The 20,000-nt window shown below is 42.0% G+C and overlaps 3 protein-coding genes across 7 annotated transcripts in view; 2 read left to right on the top strand and 1 right to left on the bottom strand.

Moving 5' to 3' along the window:
• LOC113643967 (protein phosphatase 1 regulatory subunit 1A-like) overlaps nucleotides 1-16,368 on the top strand; it is a 20,249-nt gene extending 3,881 nt beyond the window's left edge. The window contains exons 2-8 of the mRNA XM_047810171.1: nucleotides 6,375-6,761; nucleotides 10,706-10,766; nucleotides 12,715-12,752; nucleotides 12,838-12,901; nucleotides 13,058-13,237; nucleotides 15,895-15,993; nucleotides 16,232-16,368. Of these exons, the coding sequence (XP_047666127.1) occupies nucleotides 6,684-6,761; nucleotides 10,706-10,766; nucleotides 12,715-12,752; nucleotides 12,838-12,901; nucleotides 13,058-13,237; nucleotides 15,895-15,993; nucleotides 16,232-16,284 (573 nt within the window). The 5' untranslated portion in view covers nucleotides 6,375-6,683 and the 3' untranslated portion in view covers nucleotides 16,285-16,368. The remainder of the gene's footprint in view (nucleotides 1-6,374; nucleotides 6,762-10,705; nucleotides 10,767-12,714; nucleotides 12,753-12,837; nucleotides 12,902-13,057; nucleotides 13,238-15,894; nucleotides 15,994-16,231) is intronic.
• npffl (neuropeptide FF-amide peptide precursor like) lies at nucleotides 2,391-5,178 on the top strand. The gene is made up of 3 exons (XM_027148496.2): nucleotides 2,391-3,823; nucleotides 4,539-4,660; nucleotides 4,814-5,178. Exons 1-3 carry the CDS (start codon nucleotides 3,704-3,706, stop codon nucleotides 4,932-4,934), a joined length of 363 nt encoding a protein of 120 aa, XP_027004297.2. The 5' UTR covers nucleotides 2,391-3,703; the 3' UTR covers nucleotides 4,935-5,178.
• The window catches only part of LOC113643965 (calcium/calmodulin-dependent 3',5'-cyclic nucleotide phosphodiesterase 1B-like), a 20,595-nt gene continuing 16,757 nt past the window's right edge, over nucleotides 16,163-20,000 (bottom strand). For all 5 annotated transcript variants that reach the window (XM_047810165.1, XM_047810169.1, XM_047810167.1 and 2 more), the window contains 2 exons: nucleotides 17,729-17,829; nucleotides 16,163-17,154 (listed from right to left, as the gene is read on the bottom strand). In XM_047810165.1, coding sequence (XP_047666121.1) covers nucleotides 17,096-17,154; nucleotides 17,729-17,829 — 160 coding nt within the window. In that variant the 3' untranslated portion in view covers nucleotides 16,163-17,095. The remainder of the gene's footprint in view (nucleotides 17,155-17,728; nucleotides 17,830-20,000) is intronic.

Genomic DNA, 20,000 nt, shown 5'->3' with positions numbered 1-20,000 from the left:
TGATAAAAAATATTATTTATAGTTCAAAGTATTATAGTCCATATTGTTAAATGTTGTGAATGGTTTAAAGTTTTGTTTGTGTATGTTTGTGTATGCTTGTGTATGTTTGTGTATGTTTGTGTATGCTTGTGTATGTTTGTGTATGTTTGTGTATGCTTGTGTATGCTTGTGTATGCTTGTGTATGTTTGTGTATGTTTGTGTATGCTTGTGTATGTTTGTGTATGTTTGTGTATGCTTGTGTATGCTTGTGTATGTTTGTGTATGCTTGTGTATGCTTGTGTATGTTTGTGTATGTTTGTGTATGTTTGTGTATGCTTGTGTATGTTTGTGTATGTTTGTGTATGCTTGTGTATGCTTGTGTATGCTTGTGTATGCTTGTGTATGTTTGTGTATGTTTGTGTATGCTTGTGTATGTTTGTGTATGTTTGTGTATGCTTGTGTATGCTTGTGTATGCTTGTGTATGCTTGTGTATGTTTGTGTATGTTTGTGTATGCTTGTGTATGCTTGTGTATGTTTGTGTATGCTTGTGTATGTTTGTGTATGTTTGTGTATGTTTGTGTATGCTTGTGTATGTTTGTGTATGCTTGTGTATGTTTGTGTATGTTTGTGTATGCTTGTGTATGTTTGTGTATGTTTGTGTATGCTTGTGTATGCTTGTGTATGTTTGTGTATGCTTGTGTATGTTTGTGTATGTTTGTGTATGCTTGTGTATGCTTGTGTATGTTTGTGTATGTTTGTGTATGCTTGTGTATGCTTGTGTATGTTTGTGTATGTTTGTGTATGCTTGTGTATGTTTGTGTATGCTTGTGTATGTTTGTGTATGTTTGTGTATGTTTGTGTATGTTTGTGTATGCTTGTGTATGTTTGTGTATGCTTGTGTATGCTTGTGTATGTTTGTGTATGTTTGTGTATGTTTGTGTATGCTTGTGTATGTTTGTGTATGTTTGTGTATGCTTGTGTATGTGTGTGTATGTTTGTGTATGTGTGTTCTGGTTGATCTTAATGGAGAGGAAGTTTAAGACCCGCTGCATTACAGCACAGTGAAATGATCCCAGCTTTGACGAAGTGTGGCTCAGAGATGTAGATTACAGATGACCGATTACGGGTTACAGATTATAGGTTAGAGATTACAGATTACAGGATGACAGATTACAGGATGACAGATGACAGATTACAGGATGACAGATTACAGAATGACAGATTACAGGATTACAGATTACAGGATTACAGATTACAGGATGACACATTACAGGATGACAGATTACAGGATGACAGATTGCAGATTATAGGATTGCAGATTACAGGATGACAGATTACAGGATTACAGGATGACAGATTGCAGATTATAGGATTACAGATTACAGGATGACAGACAGATTACAGGATGACAGATTGCAGATTATAGGATTGCAGATTACAGGATTACAGATTACAGGATGACAGATTGCAGATTATAGGATTGCAGATTACAGGATTACAGATTACAGCATGACAGATTGCAGATTATAGGATTACAGATTACAGGATTACAGATTACAGCATGACAGATTACAGGATTACAGGATGACAGACAGTTTACAGGATGACAGATTGCAGATTAAAGGATTACAGATTATAGGATTACAGATTACAGGATTACAGATTACAGCATGACAGATTACAGGATTACAGACAGATTACAGGATGACAGATTACAGGATTACAGATTGCAGATTAAAGGATTACAGATTATAGGATTACAGATTACAGGATTACAGATTACAGCATGACAGATTACAGGATGACAGATTACAGGATTGCAGATTATAGGATTACGGATTACAGGCTGACAGATTACAGGATGACAGATTACAGCATCAGTAAATAGGATGAGTTTGTTTTCAGATTTTCTCATGAAATCATGTCAGATTATGAAGCTTTATTGAGGTGTGTTTTTGTATTTAAATATGAGTGAGACGGACACACCCACTTATCTACAGACAAACTTTGCACAAATGTGAGGAAAGATTTAATCTGGAAATCAGTAATAATGTAATTCTGTTAAAGTCACACAAGGAAACAACCCTGAAAAATTAAACCTGTATATTATCACATCTAACATTAGGTTCTGTCTGTGTTTATATTTTAACATAAAATGCTGTGTGTTCAAGGGTAACACACATACACACACACACACACACACACACACACACACACACACACACACACACACACACACACACAGACACAAACACACACACACACACACACACACACACACACACACACACACACACACAAACACACACACACACACATACACACACACACACACACACACACACACACACACACACACATACACACACACACACACACACACACACACACACACAGACACAAACACACACACACACATACACACACACACACACAAACACACAGACGCACACACACACAGACAGACACACACACACACGGTACCTTGTATTTTTATTAGATTAATTTACACACTGCTATAACACACATTACACACATCTAACATGATAAAGCTACTTCAGTGTATATTATATCACTGCAGATCTGTTGCTCCTTAGCAGTTAAACATGGGAAGATTTTACTCAGTAAAAGTGTTTTTAAGGAAATAAAGTGTCTAAGTTCCTGGTTTTGTTTCTCTGTTAAATCATTATTTAATTATTCAAATGTTTTCATGTCTGAATATTTACATTTTTTATGGATTTTCACACTTGAATCATTAACTTTGTCTTTTTAGAAATGTGTTCTTTAATTCTTTATGTGAATCTAAACAAGCTGCAGGTTTCAGGTTTTATTTCTCAGTTCTGTTGCAAGTGCCTTACGTGAGCATCACTGACGCCATCATTTTATTTACTGGCTGTTTGAGACAAACATAAAAATAAATATTTAAATAAATATCCAGTAAAGTTAGATTTCTTTAGTTAGAGCAGGAAACACAGCATGTCGTAATTAAGGAACTCAAGATGTTCAAATGGTGCTGATGTGAATTAAAAGATTTGACTCGACTCTTTGTGCCAGTTATTATTAAAGCTGTGTTTAAACGGATCCCTGATGCTTTACTCACTGTTGTATTGATTACGTTCCGGTCAGTGATCAGTTTAATGTTGGTTTTAATTCTAATTTAAACTCACTTGTGTATTTCGACTCCTTTTGACACCTAATTTGTAATATTTAATTTACACACAGCTTTAACATTTAGTGTGTCCTGTTACTGGCTCAAATCTTATACAAAAGTCTCTCTCTCTCTCTCTCTCTCTCTCTCTCTCTCTCTCTCACACACACACACACACATACACACACACACACACAGGAAAACTGTATTCTGCTTGGTTGTCATGGTGATTAATTGACTGTTAACCATTTTATCCTAGAGGAGTGTTGCTCTGTGTGTGTGTGTGTGTGTGTGTGTGTGTGTGTGTGTGTGTGTGTGTGTGTGTGTGTGTGTGTGTGTGTGTGTGTGTGTGTGTTTATAAGATCTCAGTAAGTCCTCTTTAATCCTCACTTTCCTCACTTTGTGTGACCCTCAGGAGATTCATGAATGGAACAATTTAATGGCTAACTGTTTATTGTCCTGTGGGATGTTTAACAACGTCATCACGTTCAGTCCCGTGTGTGTGTTTTTGTCTATAAAACCTCACTTTCTCCCTCAGATTCAGTTGTTTATTTGATAGTTGAGTGTGTTTGAGATGGATATGAGTGTGTGGTCTGTGGTGTTTGCCGTGTTTCTGGTGGTTGTCGGGGAGACACATGGACAGACAGATGGAGACACGGCCCTGGACTTTGAGGAAAACATGACAGAGACTTTGGTAAGTTAAAAAGTTAAATTGTTAAAATTGTTAAATTGGTTTAAACTAAATACAGATTTCCACATTAGGGCACTTGATAGAGAACAAAGTGCTGAACACTAGGACCTGAACACTAGGACCTGAACACTAGGAACTTAACACTAGGACCTGAACACTAGGAACTGAACACTAGGAACTTAACACTAGGACCTGAACACTAGGAACTGAACACTAGGAACTTAACACTAGGACCTGAACACTAGGAACTGAACACTACACTACAGCTAACTGACCTTTTATACACAATCACAAGCTATAAAACTGGCTATAAAAATGTTCCTTACTTTAATATTATTTTGTAAAAAATGAAATAGTCTAATTATGACATGAATTTGTTTCATCGTTTTTAACTTATATTTAAGACGTAAACTGAAATCTTCAGTACTTTCTTGTCTGTGACTCTTGGCTGTGCTACAAAAGGTGTGTATATTAATGCTCTCAGACTACTGGACAACTGGAAGTGGCAGTTTGTGATCTGTTTAAAATCTGTCAAACTTGAGACTTGCTTGACAGATATTAAAAAAAGACTCGACTTGACTTTCATGACTTACTAGTGACTTGCACATGTGTGACTTACTCCCACCTCTGCAATGAATTAACATAACATGTCCCTCTGTGTGTGTGTGTGTGTGTGTGTGTGTGTGTGTGTGTGTGTGTGTGTGTGTGTGTGTTACAGGTGAACAACCAGCAGCTCAGTGGTGTTACTGATGATCGCCTTCTGAAGATGGTGTTGAGTTTGTTTCTACACAACCTACAGAGACAGTCACGAGAGCCATCAGTGTTACACCACCCTCTACGGTATACACACACACACACACACACACACACACACACACACACACACACACAAATATCCATGATTGTGTTTGTGTGCTGTGTATTGATGTTTGTGTTATTGAAGTGTCTGTAGTGTATTCATGTGTGTGTGTTATTGGTGTGTGTGTTGTGTAGGTTTGGACGTGGTTCACACACTGATGTTCGCACTGATGAGAGAATTCAGTCTCGGGACTGGGACGGTGTTCCTCAACAGATCTGGAGCCTCGCTGTGCCACAGAGATTTGGCAAAAAGTAGCTTTTAAACACACACACGCACACGCACACGCACACGCACACACACACACACACACACGCACACGCACACACACACATTTTCTGAATAATCAAATTAATCATACAGTACTATGAGAATTATTCAATAGTCTGTGTTCAGATGTTGATTTAAGTTATTTGTGATATTAATTATAGTAATAAATGATTATTAACTCTAATGTCTTGTTGTTAATGTATTGACTTGTGTGTTTTAATGACAGTAAAGTGGCAGCAAACCTGAAGATTTATCTCTGAGTGTCATTTTACACCATTACACACACACACACACACACACACACACACACACACACACACACACACACACACACACACACACACACACACACACACACACACACATCCAAATATCTGTCAGTGTTTATAATGATTTATAATCCCACTCTCTGTCACACGGGGAGGGGGGGAGGGGGGGGGCAGACCCATACGCAGGATAGCTTCCGATAAATAGGGTTTAATAAATAAGAAACACAGAACAGGAACATAGACAAACAAACTGGACAAAGGACGAGGGGACGGTCATGGTGATGATGCAACACTACACGGTTAAATAGACATCACAATTAATACATAGGGAACAGGTGTGTAGAGACGTGGCGGAGTAACAAGGGCGGGGCAGACACGTGACACAGGACATAAGCACATGGCCAAAGGTCCGGGCTCAACCGTAACATTCTCAGTGTTTATACTGATTTATAATCCCACTCTCAGTGTTTATAATGATTTATAATCCCACTCTCAGTGTTTATACTGATTTATAATCCCACTCTCAGTGTTTATAATGATTTATAATCCCACTCTCAGTGTTTATACTGATTTATAATCCCACTCTCAGTGTTTATAATGATTTATAATCCCACTCTCAGTGTTTATACTGATTTATAATCCCACTCTCAGTGTTTATACTGATTTATAATCCCACTCTCAGTGTTTATACTGATTTATAATCCCACTCTCAGTGTTTATACTGATTTATAATCCCATGCTGTAAATATTTAGCTGTGAAAGTAGTGAAAAATAAATGCTGTACATGTATCAGTTTTAGTTAACAATCACTTTCACAGCTGTTTTTTTAGATTTTTTAGATTTCAGATTGTCTATTTTCAAAGCTTTGGGGTGTGTGTGTGTGTGTGTGTGTGTGTGTGTGTGTGTGTGTGTGTGTGTGTGTGTGTGTGTGTTTTAATGATTGTGTGTCATGAGTTGTTGTTCCTGTTCATTTCACATTTTTCTCCATAATGACATCCTTCAGTGTAGTGTGTGAGAATAAAGCTGATTGGTGCAGTGACTGGCAGATAAAGCAGCTAATCAGAGATCAGCATAGTGCTGATTGGTGGAGCCAATCAGTGGGCGGGTTCAGAAAGAGTTGAAGCTGCAGAGGAGAAAGGCAGAGAGAGGATGGAGGGAGTGTGTGTGTGTGTGTGTGTGTGTGTGTGTGTGTGTGTGTGTGTGTGTGTGTGTGTGTGTGTGTGTTTTACCGCAGTGAGCAGAGAACAAGCAGCAAGAAGAGATGAGAGAATGAGAATGAAGGAAATATTTTGAGAGATAAAACAAAAAGAGGAAATAAAAGGATTTATTAATATTGGGATTTCACCTGTACTTCATCACCATAAACATCACCATCATCATCATCATCATCATCATCCTCACCCTTGCTCTTATTACTATATCCTTTTATCCTTTTTAACTTCAACAATCATCACTCTGTCTCTCTGCTATGGAGGGAAGTCCTCGTAAAATTCAGTTCACAGTTCCACTGCTGGACTCTCACCTGGACCCTGAAGCTGCTGAGCATGTAAGTAGGTGTGTGTGTGTGTGTGTGTGTGTGTGTGTGTGTGTGTGTGTGTGTGTGTGTGTGTGTGATTGTAATGTATGGGGGGTGAGCTGATTGGCGTTATTGTGTTCAGTTGTATTTTTGTGTACTTATGTGTCACATGACCATATAAACAGTGAATCAGGGGGTGTGATGGAAGTGGTGAAGTGTAATGAGTCCAGGATGAAGGAGAAGTGTGTGTGTGTGTGTGTGTGTGTGTGTGGGGGGGGGGGGGGTGGGGGGTTGGAGAGAGAGAGAGAGAGAGAGAGAGAGAGAGAGAGAGAGACTGTCACACCCACACTAACACCCACACCCACAGTAACACCCACACCCACACTAACACCCACACTAACACCCACAGTAACACCCACACTCACACCCACACTAACACCCACACTAACACCCACACTTACACCCACACCCACACTAACACCCACACCCACACTAACACCCACACTAACACCCACACCCACACTAACACCCACACTAACACCCACACCACCCAGCACCCACACCACACGAACACCCACACCCACATACACCACACTAACACCCACACGAACACCCACACTAACACCCACGACAAACCCCACACGTAACACCCCACTCCACCCACCCGAACCCACACCCACACGAACCCCCCACACCTCACACTACACCACACCCACAGGAACACCCACACTCACGCCACACCCACACCGACACACACCACACCCACACGACACCCACCCCACAGAAACACCCGCCACACCCACACGAACAACCACAAGAACACCCACACACCACCCACACCTAACACCCGACACTAACACCCACACGAACACCCCACACCCACACGATAACACCACTACCCACACGAACACCCACCCACGACACCCACACGACACCAGCACGAACACCCCACCCACGACCTAGACAAAACACCCACACTTACACCCACACCCACACTTACACCCACACCCACACTAACACCCACACCCACACTAACACCCACACTAACACCCACACCCACACTAACACCCACACTAACACCCACACCAACACCCACACCAACACCCACACTAACACCCACACCCACACTAACACCCACACTAACACCCACACTAACACCCACACCAACACCCACACCCACAGTAACACCCACACTAACACCCACACCCACACTAACACCCACACCCACACTAACACCCACACCCACACTAACACCCACACTAACACCCACACCAACACCCACACCAACACCCACACCAACACCCAACAACACCCACAACACCCACACCCACACCACACACCAAACACCCCACCCCCACTAACACCCACACAAACACCACACGAACACCCACAACTAACACCCACCAAACAAACACCCACACCACCCCAAACACCCCACCCACACTAACACCCACACAACCCACAAGAACACACACAAGCAAACCCACACGAACACCCCGACCATACACCCACACTAAACACACCCACACCTAAGCACCCCACTACATCCCGACACTAACACCCACAGCCCACACGTAACACCCCACCCACACTAACGGAGACCCCCCACACTAACACCCACACTAACACCCACACTAACACCCACACCAACACCCACACCCACAGTAACACCCACACTCACACCCACACTAACACCCACACCCACACTAACACCCACACCCACAGTAACACCCACACTAACACCCACACCCACAGTAATACCCACACTAACACCCACACCCAAAGTAGCACCCACACCCACACTCACACCCACACTAACACCCACACCCACAGTAACACCCACACTAACACCCACACCCACAGTAATACCCACACTAACACCCACACTAACACCCACACCCAAAGTAGCACCCACACCCACACTCACACCCACACTAACACCCACACCCACAGTAACACCCACACTAACACCCACACCCACAGTAACACCCACACCCACTCTCACACCCACACTAACACCCACACCCACACCCACAGTAACACCCACACCCACACTCACACCCACACTAACACCCACACCCACACCCACACCCACACCCACAGTAACACCCACACCCACACTAACACCCACACTAACACCCACACCCACACTAACACCCACACCCACAGTAACACCCACACTCACACCCACACTAACACCCACACCCACACTAACACCCACACCAACACCCACACCCACAGTAACACCCACACTCACACCCACACTAACACCCACACCCACACCCACAGTAATACCCACACTAACACCCACACTAACACCCACACCCAAAGTAGCACCCACACCCACACTAACACCCACACTAACACCCACACCCACACTCACACCCACACTAACACCCACACCCACACTAACACCCACAGTCACACCCACACCCACAGTAAACAACACCAACACACTAACACCAACACCAACAGTAACACCCACACCACACACTAACACACACACCCACAGTATCACCCACACCCACACTCACACCCACACTAACACCCACACCCACACCCACACCCACAGTAACACCCACACCCACACTCACACACACACTAACACCCACACCCACACCCACACTAACACCCACATTAACACCCACACCCACAGTAACACCCACACTAACACCCACACCCACACCCACACTAACACCCACACTAACACCCACACCCACAGTAACACCCACACCCACACTAACACCCACACCCACAGTAACACCCACACCCACACTCACACCCACACTAACACCCACACCCACACCCACACCCACAGTAACACCCACACCCACACTCACACACACACTAACACCCACACCCACACCCACACTAACACCCACACCCACAGTAACACCCACACTAACACCCACACTAACACCCACACCCACACCCACACTAACACCCACACCCACAGTAACACCCACACCCACACTAACACCCACACCCACAGTAACACCCACACCCACACTCACACCCACACTAACACCCACACCCACACCCACAGTAACACCCACACCCACACTCACACACACACTAACACCCACACCCACAGTAACACCCACACTCACACCCACACTAACACCCACAGTAAGACCCACACCCACACTAACACCCACACCCACAGTAACACCCACACCCACACTAACACCCACAGTAACACCCACACCCACAGTAACACTCACACCCACAGTAACACCCACACTCACACCCACACTCACACCCACACTAACACCCACAGTAACACCCACACTAACACCCACACCCACACTAACACCCACACTCACACCCACAGTAACACCCACACCCACACTCACACCCAAACTCACACCCACACTGACACCCACACTTACACCCACACTGACACCCACACCCACACTTACACCCACACTCACACACACACCCACACTCACACCCACACTAACACCCACACCCACACTGACACCCATGCTAACACCCACACCCACACTGACACCCACACTGACACCCACACTCACACTTACACCCACACTCACACCCACACACACACCCACACCCACACTCACACCCACACTGACACCCACACTGACACCCACACTCACACTTACACCCACACCCACACTGACACCCACACTAACACCCACACTGACACTCACACTTACACCCACACCCACACTCACACCCACACTCACACTGACACCCCCGCTAACACCCACACCCACACCCACACTCGCACCCACACCCACACTCATACACACTCACACACACACTCACACCCACACTTCCCACTGAGACTGACCCTCATTCAGACGTGATAAAATGATGAAACATTAAACTTACAATTCCGTGTGCTGAAGCATCGGAGTCTCCAATAGATTATTAAAACCATGAGAACAGAAGATTGTGATTGACTCACTGACGATATGTGTGTGTGTGTGTGTGTGTGTGTGTTACAGATCAGGAGGAGACGTCCGACTCCTGCCACATTGGTTGCATCCAGTGATCCATCATCTCCCGGTGAACCTTATGATCCATCACACATTAAGATCATGAACACACTGTAACTCTAACCCTAACCCTGGTGGTCCTGAAGAGTCATAATCAAAGTCTAGATATAAAAAGTAATGAACATATCTAACACACAGGCCACATTCAGACCACAGAGAAACAACCGAAACTGAGGACTGCATTTCTGTGTGTGTGTGTGTGTATGTGTGTGTGTGTGTGTGTGTGTGTGTGTGTGTGTGAGAGAGAGAGAGATGCACACAATTTTATACACAATGCAAAATGACATACTAGAAAGTAAAAAGATTTACAAAATGCACAGATACCAAACACAACCATTTATATAAAAAATTCTAACAATGTAAAATCTTTATAACATTTCATAACACTTTATAATGACAATGTGACCAACGTTGCAGTGGCAACTCCTCGTACTGATGAAACTGTCAGGACTCAGCCCGGACTTTTGGCCATGTGCCTTTGTTTACGTTCCTCATCACGTGTCTGCCCCGCCTTCGTCTGCCCCTCCATGTCTCCACACCTGTTCCTAATCGTGTCTCATCGTCTTTTTGTATTTAACTGTGCCGCGCGCAGCACAGAATCAACTGTTGTCTTTGTCCAGTCTGTGTGACGTCGCATGTTTTCTGTTATTAAACCCTGTCATTTTTGCCATCCTGCGTTTGGGTCCCTTTTATCCTGCGTTCATGACAAAAACAGTGCTGTGTTTTATTTTATTCTGTCTACGTTGTCAGAGGAGTAAATACCTGAAAACAGTACAATATGTTAATGATTAGCCGTTTCTGCGGGACTCTGGAAACAAAGCCTAAACACGATGCAGAAAGCAAGACACGGCGGCTAGGCTAACAGCTAACCCAAACATTCAGCAATTCCAACTAACATGTTGGCTAATGTTTCAGTGGATAACAAATGAAACCATGTCAGACTTACGAGCACATCTTAGCACAGCTTGAGGGATTGTTGTGTTTTTGTGTTTAGAGACATATTGCTGCCTGTGCAACACTTCTCCCAGCTGTGTGTAATAAGACCATGCAGTGGTTTCTGTCACCACATGTAGGTTTCAGGACTATGACATGAACCCCAGGGTTCTCAGGTTTTGAAGACAGGCGAGAGTGGCATCTCCAACCGACCATTGAAAATACCCTCTGGGCACCGAAACCAAGGCTGTTTGTTCTAAACAGGTGTTGTCAGTAACCCGGGGCCCCCTGGCACCATCTCAGGGCCCCCAGTTTGAGAACCACCTAGACTACATGTTCTGAGCAGGTGTAGGTGAACGAAGATGATGATGAACAATTCCAGGACCTGCTTTTTTTCATTGGTTGTTGTGTTAAATCTTACCCAGATACAATAGTGCTATTCTCTGATTGGCTGTTGTGTAGCCTCTTGTTGTGATTGGCTGATAAGTATCAGGCTCGACTAAGAGCTCCAGGGGAGACGCGCTCAGTTGCTGCCCGTTTCCATAGAGACGGCAGTGTTTTTCTGTGTGAGAAATACGATGGGGGGGGGGGGGAAGACCCACATGAGGGACGTCACATTAGTGTGTGATACCTGACAGCTCTGTAACCCACAGGAACTAACAATGATTTCACTAATGTAAAGTAGATTATGACTGAAAGCTACAAACCCTTCAGCATGTAACAGCTGAGACTCAGGTCTGTTTTACCAACACTGAACTTCATGACACTGATGTAGCAGACAGTCAAGAGCTCACATCATCATGTAAGGTGGAGAAGAGAAGCTGCAGCACTAATTCTACCTCAACGGTGACAAGACCGTTTTCCTCAAACCACCAATAACAGCTCTGTAGAGAGGATCGTGAGCATGTCTCCCTGTGTGTGTGTGTGTGTGTGTGTGTGTGTGTGTGTGTGTGTGTGTGTGTGTGTGTGTTAATACTGTGTGCAGGAGCTGATTTCTAACACTTTTTGTGTCTGTGTGTATTTAGAAATAGATGAAGATCGTTTCCCACACCAGCTGTATAAGGTAACTTTATTATTACCTGATATTAAAAATTATTATTATTATTATTATTATTATTATTATTATTATTATTATCATTACTTCACAGCAGGCCTTGCTGAATTCACCCCGGCAGAGACGGAGAGGTGTGAAGGGAACTCCAACCATGAAGGGTGCATAGTCTCACTGTCATTACAGACAGACGGATGGATATAAAGAAAGATAAACATTCTTTAGAACAAAAACTGAGTATCATTGATTTGTATAAATATTTGGTGTGTGTGTGTGTGTGTGTGTGTGTGTGTGTGTGTGTGTGTGTGTGTGTGTAGAGCTGCAGTTCCTAGTAGAACATCATGTGTGTCAGCTGCAGTCAGCATCTGCAGCAGACGAGTCATCAGAGAGTTGTGTTTCGGATGTGGGCGGAGACGAGGACACAGCAGAGCATGATGGGAGTTTGAACTCCACAGATACAGCACAGGAGTTTGAGAAGCTGTGCTGTCAAATGGAGGGTGAGGAGACAATCAGTGTGGAACACGTCAGTCAGTCAGTGTGTGTTTAGTGTGTGTGTAAATAGTGTGTGCGTGTTTAGTGTGTGTGTGTGTGATTATTGTGTGTGTGTAAATAGTGTGTGTGTGTTTAGTGTGTGTGTGTGTGTGTGTGTGATTATTGTGTGTGTGTAAATAGTGTGTGCGTGTTTAGTGTGTGTGTAAATAGTGTGTGCGTGTTTAGTGTGTGTGTGTGTGTGTGTGTGATTATTGTGTGTGTGTAAATAGTGTGTGTGTGTTTAGTGTGTGTGTAAATAGTGTGTGCGTGTTTAGTGTGTGTGTGTGTGATTATTGTGTGTGTGTAAATAGTGTGTGTGTGTTTAGTGTGTGTGTAAATAGTGTGTGCGTGTTTAGTGTGTGTGTAAATAGTGTGTGCGTGTTTAGTGTGTGTGTAAATAGTGTGTGCGTGTTTAGTGTGTGTGTAAATAGTGTGTGCGTGTTTAGTGTGTGTGTGTGTGTGTGATTATTGTGTGTGTGTAAATAGTGTGTGCGTGTTTAGTGTGTGTGTAAATAGTGTGTGCGTGTTTAGTGTGTGTGTGATTATTGTGTGTGTGTAAATAGTGTGTGCGTGTTTAGTGTGTGTGTAAATAGTGTGTGCGTGTTTAGTGTGTGTGTAAATAGTGTGTGCGTGTTTAGCGTGTGTGTAAATAGTGTGTGCGTGTTTAGTGTGTGTGTAAATAGTGTGTGCGTGTTTAGTGTGTGTGTAAATAGTGTGTGCGTGTTTAGTGTGTGTGTAAATAGTGTGTGCGTGTTTAGTGTGTGTGTGTGTGATTATTGTGTGTGTGTAAATAGTGTGTGTGTGTGTAAATAGTGTGTGTGTGTAAATAGTGTGTGTAAATAGTGTGTGTTTATTGTGTGATTAGTGTGTGTAAATAGAGTGTGTGATTAGTGTGTGTAATTAGAGTGTGTGATTAGTGTGTGTAATTTGAGTGTGTGATTAGTGTGTGTAATTTGAGTGTGTGATTAGTGTGTGTAAATAGAGTGTGATTAGTGTGTGTTTAGTGTGTGTAAATAGAGTGTGGTTTTTAGTGTGTGGTTAGTGTGTGTTAATAGAGTGTGTGATTAGTGTGTTTAATTAGAGTGTGTGATTAGTGTGTTTAATTAGAGTGTGTGATTAGTGTGTTTAATTAGAGTGTGTGATTAGTGTGTTTAATTAGAGTGTGTGATTAGTGTGTGTAAATACAGTGTGTGATTAGTGTGTGTAATTAGAGTGTGTGATTAGTGTGTGTAAATACAGTGTGTGATTAGTGTGTGTAATTAGAGTGTGTGATTAGTGTGTGTAAATACAGTGTGTGATTAGTGTGTGTAATTAGAGTGTGTGATTAGTGTGTGTAATTAGAGTGTGTGATTCGTGTGTGTGATTAGTGTGTAATTAGAGTGTGTGATTAGTGTGTGTAAATAGTGTGTGTTTATTGTGTGATTAGTGTGTGTAATTAGTGTGTGATTAGTGTGTGTAATTAGTGTGTGATTAGTGTGTGTAATTAGTGTGTGATTAGTGTGTGTAATTTGAGTGTGTGATTCGTGTGTGTGATTAGTGAGTGTAGTGTGTGTAATTAGAGTGTGTGATTAGTGTGTGTGATTAGTGAGTGTAGTGTGTGTAATTAGTGTGTGTGATTAGTGTGTGTGATTAGTGAGTGTAGTGTGTGTGATTAGTGTGTGTAATTAGAGTGTGTGATTAGTGTGTGTAATTAAAGAGTGTAATTAGTGTGTGTGATTAGTGTGTGTGATTAGTGTGTGTGTAAAATTAGAGTGTGTGATTAGTGTGTGTGTGATTAGTGTGTGTGTGATTAGTGTGTGTAATTAGTGTGTGTAATTAGTGTGTGTGATTTGTGTGTGTGTAAAATTAGTGTGTGATTAGTGTGTGTGTAATTAGTGTGTGTAATTAGTGTGTGTGATTAGTGTGTGTGTAATTAGAGTGTGTAATTAGTGTGTGTAATTAGTGTGTGTGATTAGTGTGTGTGTAATTAGTGTGTGTGATTAGTGTGTGTGATTAGTGTGTGTGATTAGTGTGTGTAATTAGAGTGTGTGATTAGTGTGTGTGTGATTAGTGTGTGTGATTAGTGTGTGTGATTAGTGTGTGTAATTAGTGTGTGTAATTAGTGTGTGTGTAATTAGTGTGTGTGATTAGAGTGTGTAATTAGTGTGTGTGATTAGTGTGTGTAATTAGTGTGTGTGATTAGTGTGTGTGATTAGTGTGTGTGATTAGTGTGTGTGATTAGAGTGTGTGATTAGTGTGTGTGATTAGTGTGTGTGATTAGTGTGTGTAATTAGCATAATATTTTTAGGTGAAAGCTTATGTCATATTATCAGGGATCAGCCCGGACTTTTGGCCATGTGTTGTTGTTGTTGTTGTTGTTGTCACGTGTCTGCCCCGCCTTCGTCTGCTCCTCCTGTCTCCACACCTGATCCTAATTGTGTCTCATTGTCTTTCATATATAAGTGAGCCGTGTTGCCGTTGGCAGCACAGAATCATTGGTTACGTCTCGTCTCGGTTACGTCTCGTCTTTTATTGTGTTGTCTTTATTATTTATTAAACCCCATTCCTTCACACTGTCCTGTGTGCGTCTGTCTCCTTCCTTCCCTGGTTGTGACAGATATATTGTTGTTTTTCTTTCTAACAGCGTTTTCAAGAGAGAGTTTATCAGATGCTGCAGAAATTGAAGCCTGTTATTCTCGGGACAAATGTAACGCTCAGACGCCAACACAACACAACCAAACAGGTCAATAACAAACAGAACAACACAACACAACACAACACAACCAAACAGGTCAATAACAAACAGAACAACACAACACAACACAACCAAACAGGTCAATAACAAACAGAACAACACAACACAACACAACACAACAGGTCAATAACAAACAGAACAACACAAACAAATCCTTTACTCATCTCTTCTCCTTTATTAGTGACTTTAGTTTCTAATGAAGATTTGTTCCTGTTTGTGTGTTAAGGTCCATCCTTGTCTGCAGCAGAAACAGATCAGATGAAGGAAATAAAACACTGATGATGATGATGATGATGATGATGATGGTGATGATGATGATGATGTAGGATAAACAGATGGAATCCTATTAAAGACAATCTGCACATTTTCCTCATTATTTATTCTTGCTAATTAACACAATATGGAGGTTTAATGTGATGGCTGAAGCTTTCCCCTGTAGCTTTAGTTACTTTAATTATTTCATTAAATTGAAAAATATAAAATTTAATTATAAATACCAAACACCCCCCACCCCCCTTACTGTAGTGCCAAATTGTGATACAACTTTTAAACTACATTTCTGATGAGATCTTATTACATTTCCTTCTCTCTCCTCCTTTCACTTATTTTTTTGTTTCAGCTCAACAGGTGGCGCACTTTTAGTAAAGTAATGATGTAGGATCAGCATGTGTCACTCGGGACGTCACCAGTCTGGTGTCTCTGGGTCTGACCGAACACAGCACCAGGACAAGTCCAGGACATTCACACTAAAATTTCTCAGACGTGTTTTAAATTAAAACTGCAAACTCTTCATTATAAAAGAACACACACATATAACACTATCACAAACTCACACAATATAACACAAACACCTACACAATATCACACTTGATTGTGTGTGTGTGTGTGTGTGTGTGTGTGTGTGTGTGTGTGTGTGTGTGTGTGGCAGTGTTATAAATGATACAGTGTGGCTTAAACAGTGAGATGTGTATTAACAATATTAAACTCATAAATGTGTAGAATTAATTCTACTGTATAGCTGCAGCACCACGATCTCGCCACAGACAATCTTCTTCCTCTCCTTTTGTATCATCTGCATTCATTTATCAGATTAATGCTCTGTTCCTGCAGTTTCCTGTTCTGTCTGCATCTCGTAGCTGTGACTCTCACCTACAGACAGACAGGCAGACACACAGACAGACAGGAACACACAGAGACAGACAGACACACAGAGACAGACAGACACACAGAGACAGACAGACACACAGAGACAGACAGACACACAGACAGTCAGTTTATGTATAAAATGTATAAAATACATTCTGTGTTTCTGTTCTGGAGCCCACACAAACATATTTAATTGTGTGTTTTATCACTGTTTACATACTGTGTGTGTGTGTGTGTGTGTGTGTGTGTGTGTGTGTGTGTGTGTGTGTGTGTGTGTGTGTGTGTGTGTGTGTGTGTGTGTGTGTGTGTGTGTGTGTGTGTGTGTTTGGGTGTGTGTGTGTGTGAGTGAGTGCGTGTGTGTTTGGGTGTGTGTGTGTGTGTGTGTGTGTGTGTGTGTGTGTGTGTGTGTGTGTGTGTGTGTGTGTTTGGGTGTGTGTGTGTGTGTGTGTGAGTGAGTGCGTGTGTGTTTGGGTGTGTGTGTGTGTGTGAGAGAGAGAGAGAGAGAGTGTGTGTGTGTGAGTGTGTGTGTGCTCTGTATTTTGCTTATATAATTATATTTATATATTTAATTTCTTACCATTCTTCATTTTGTCCCTCCACCTGCTCTTGTTCTCCTCAGTGTGTCTCATCCACATGGATCTAAAGCTAACCAGGTCTGCTACAGTCCACTGCAATCCTCTACACACACACACACACACACACGCACACACACAGACACATGCACACACACACGCGCGCACACACGTACACACAGACACACACACGCGCACACACACACACACACACACACACACACACACACACACACACACACACACACACTTTATTATTACCTTATATTTAATATTATTATTATTATTAGTAGTAGTAGTATATTTATTATTATTATTATTATTATTATTATTAATAATAATCAGTCAGCATCTGCAGCAGACGAGTCATCAGAGAGTTGTGTTTGTGATGTGGGCAGAGACGAGGACACCGCAGAGCATGATGGGATTTTGAACTTCACACATCTTAGTAGAATGTAACACAGGGACCTCCAACTCCACACACTCCACTTTGTTAAAATAAAGGTGGCCCAGAGCCACTGATGTTTAGCATATTGCCATAAACCAGATCAGAGGATTAAACTATTTTTGTTGAACTTTTAAAAACATTAAACAAAGATATTTCACAGTAAATTATTTTAAATATCTGTGAACATCATGTTAAGTGTTGAGTTCATTGACTTTATGGGTTTGTGACTAGACTTTATCAGGTCTTATCATCAGAGTTCGTTCATTCACATGGACTCTGTTCTTCATCAGTAAACGTCCCATGGCACAAACCCTGATGTCCTCAGTGAGACGAGAACGAGTCTTTATATATAAAAGAGAAGACCTTTAATATTAAAGGTAATATTAATGTTGACAACAGAGACCTGACATTCTATTAGACTTCATTAGAACAGTACGAATGTCCAGCAACAAACTCATCCTGCATCTTCATACAGCAGATTTATTCATTCAGAGCTTTTACTTTAGCAGCTTGGGAGCTTTCCTAAAGCTGTCAGATCTCCAGCAGCGTCCGAGCTGAATGGATCTGTCCTGTGATTTCTTTATCCTTTATGTTTTGTTTCTAAACGTGTACGTGGTTCTATCTGTGATGAAGAACGGCTGATTAAACTGTCAGATTCAGTACAACACCAGATGGGGACGGGACATCTGCATGTTTGATTGGGATGAAATTTAAACAGGTTTATTGAATTAATTTTATTGAATCAGTTTTTTACATATTCTATGATCCTTCAGATGAATGACTCAGAAGTGGGTGGAGCGACATGTTGGAGACCCCTGATGTAAGGGGACAGTCGGATTAGTCTTAGTCACTAGAGGGATTCAGAGAACAACCGGAAGAAGAAAGAGCATTATTGTTAATAGAAGTTTCAGTGATCAGCTCCATGTGCAGCTGAATCTATGTAAAGAGCTCTCAATGCTCCAGAGATCAGTGTACAGTGTTGGGGTTTAGTGCTGGTTTCTCTAGTCACCATTAAGCTTCCTATTTTCTCCATGTACACTACACTATGTACACTACACTATGTACACTACACTATGTACACTACACTATATACACCACACTATGTACACTACACTATGTACACTACACTATGTACACTACACTATGTGCACTATACTATGTACACTACACTATGTACACTACACTATGTACACTACACTATGTACACTACACTATATACACTATACTATGTACACTACACTATGTACACTACACTATGTACACTACACTATGTACACTACACTATATACACTACACTATGTACACTACACTATATACACTACACTATGTACACTACACTATGTACACTACACTATGTACACTACACTATATACACTACACTATGTACACTACACTATATACACTACACTATATACACTACACTATGTACACTACACTATATACACTACACTATGTACACTACACTATATACACTATACTATGTACACTACACTATGTACACTACACTATATACACTACACTATGTACACTACACTATGTACACTACACTATGTACACTACACTATGTACACTACACTATGTACACTACACTATGTACACTACACTATGTACACTACACTATGTACACTACACTATGTACACTACACTATGTACACTACACTATGTACACTATATGGCCTACTGAACATCTCATTCCAGATTGATTCCCTTTACGGTTCTAATCAGCTCCACTTGAAGAGATGTTGGATTATGGCTTTTAGGATTAGTCATCATTCAGCATTAGTGAGCTCATGTAGGATGAGGAGGTCTGGGGTCTCTGTCTCTGTCCC

The sequence above is a fragment of the Tachysurus fulvidraco genome, chromosome 2 (assembly GCF_022655615.1).
Source record: "Tachysurus fulvidraco isolate hzauxx_2018 chromosome 2, HZAU_PFXX_2.0, whole genome shotgun sequence".
NCBI classification, from domain to species: domain Eukaryota; kingdom Metazoa; phylum Chordata; class Actinopteri; order Siluriformes; family Bagridae; genus Tachysurus; species Tachysurus fulvidraco.
This window is presented reverse-complemented; position numbering and strand designations above follow the sequence as displayed.

Bases quoted from the DNA above. Each gene is read 5' to 3' on its own strand.
- npffl (XM_027148496.2), top strand. From the start codon at position 3,704: ATGGATATGAGTGTGTGGTCTGTGGTGTTTGCCGTGTTTCTGGTGGTT. The intron at 3,824-4,538 runs GTAAGTTAAAAA...TGTGTGTTACAG, and splicing joins AAAACATGACAGAGACTTTG to GTGAACAACCAGCAGCTCAG. The intron at 4,661-4,813 runs GTATACACACAC...TGTGTTGTGTAG, and splicing joins GTGTTACACCACCCTCTACG to GTTTGGACGTGGTTCACACA.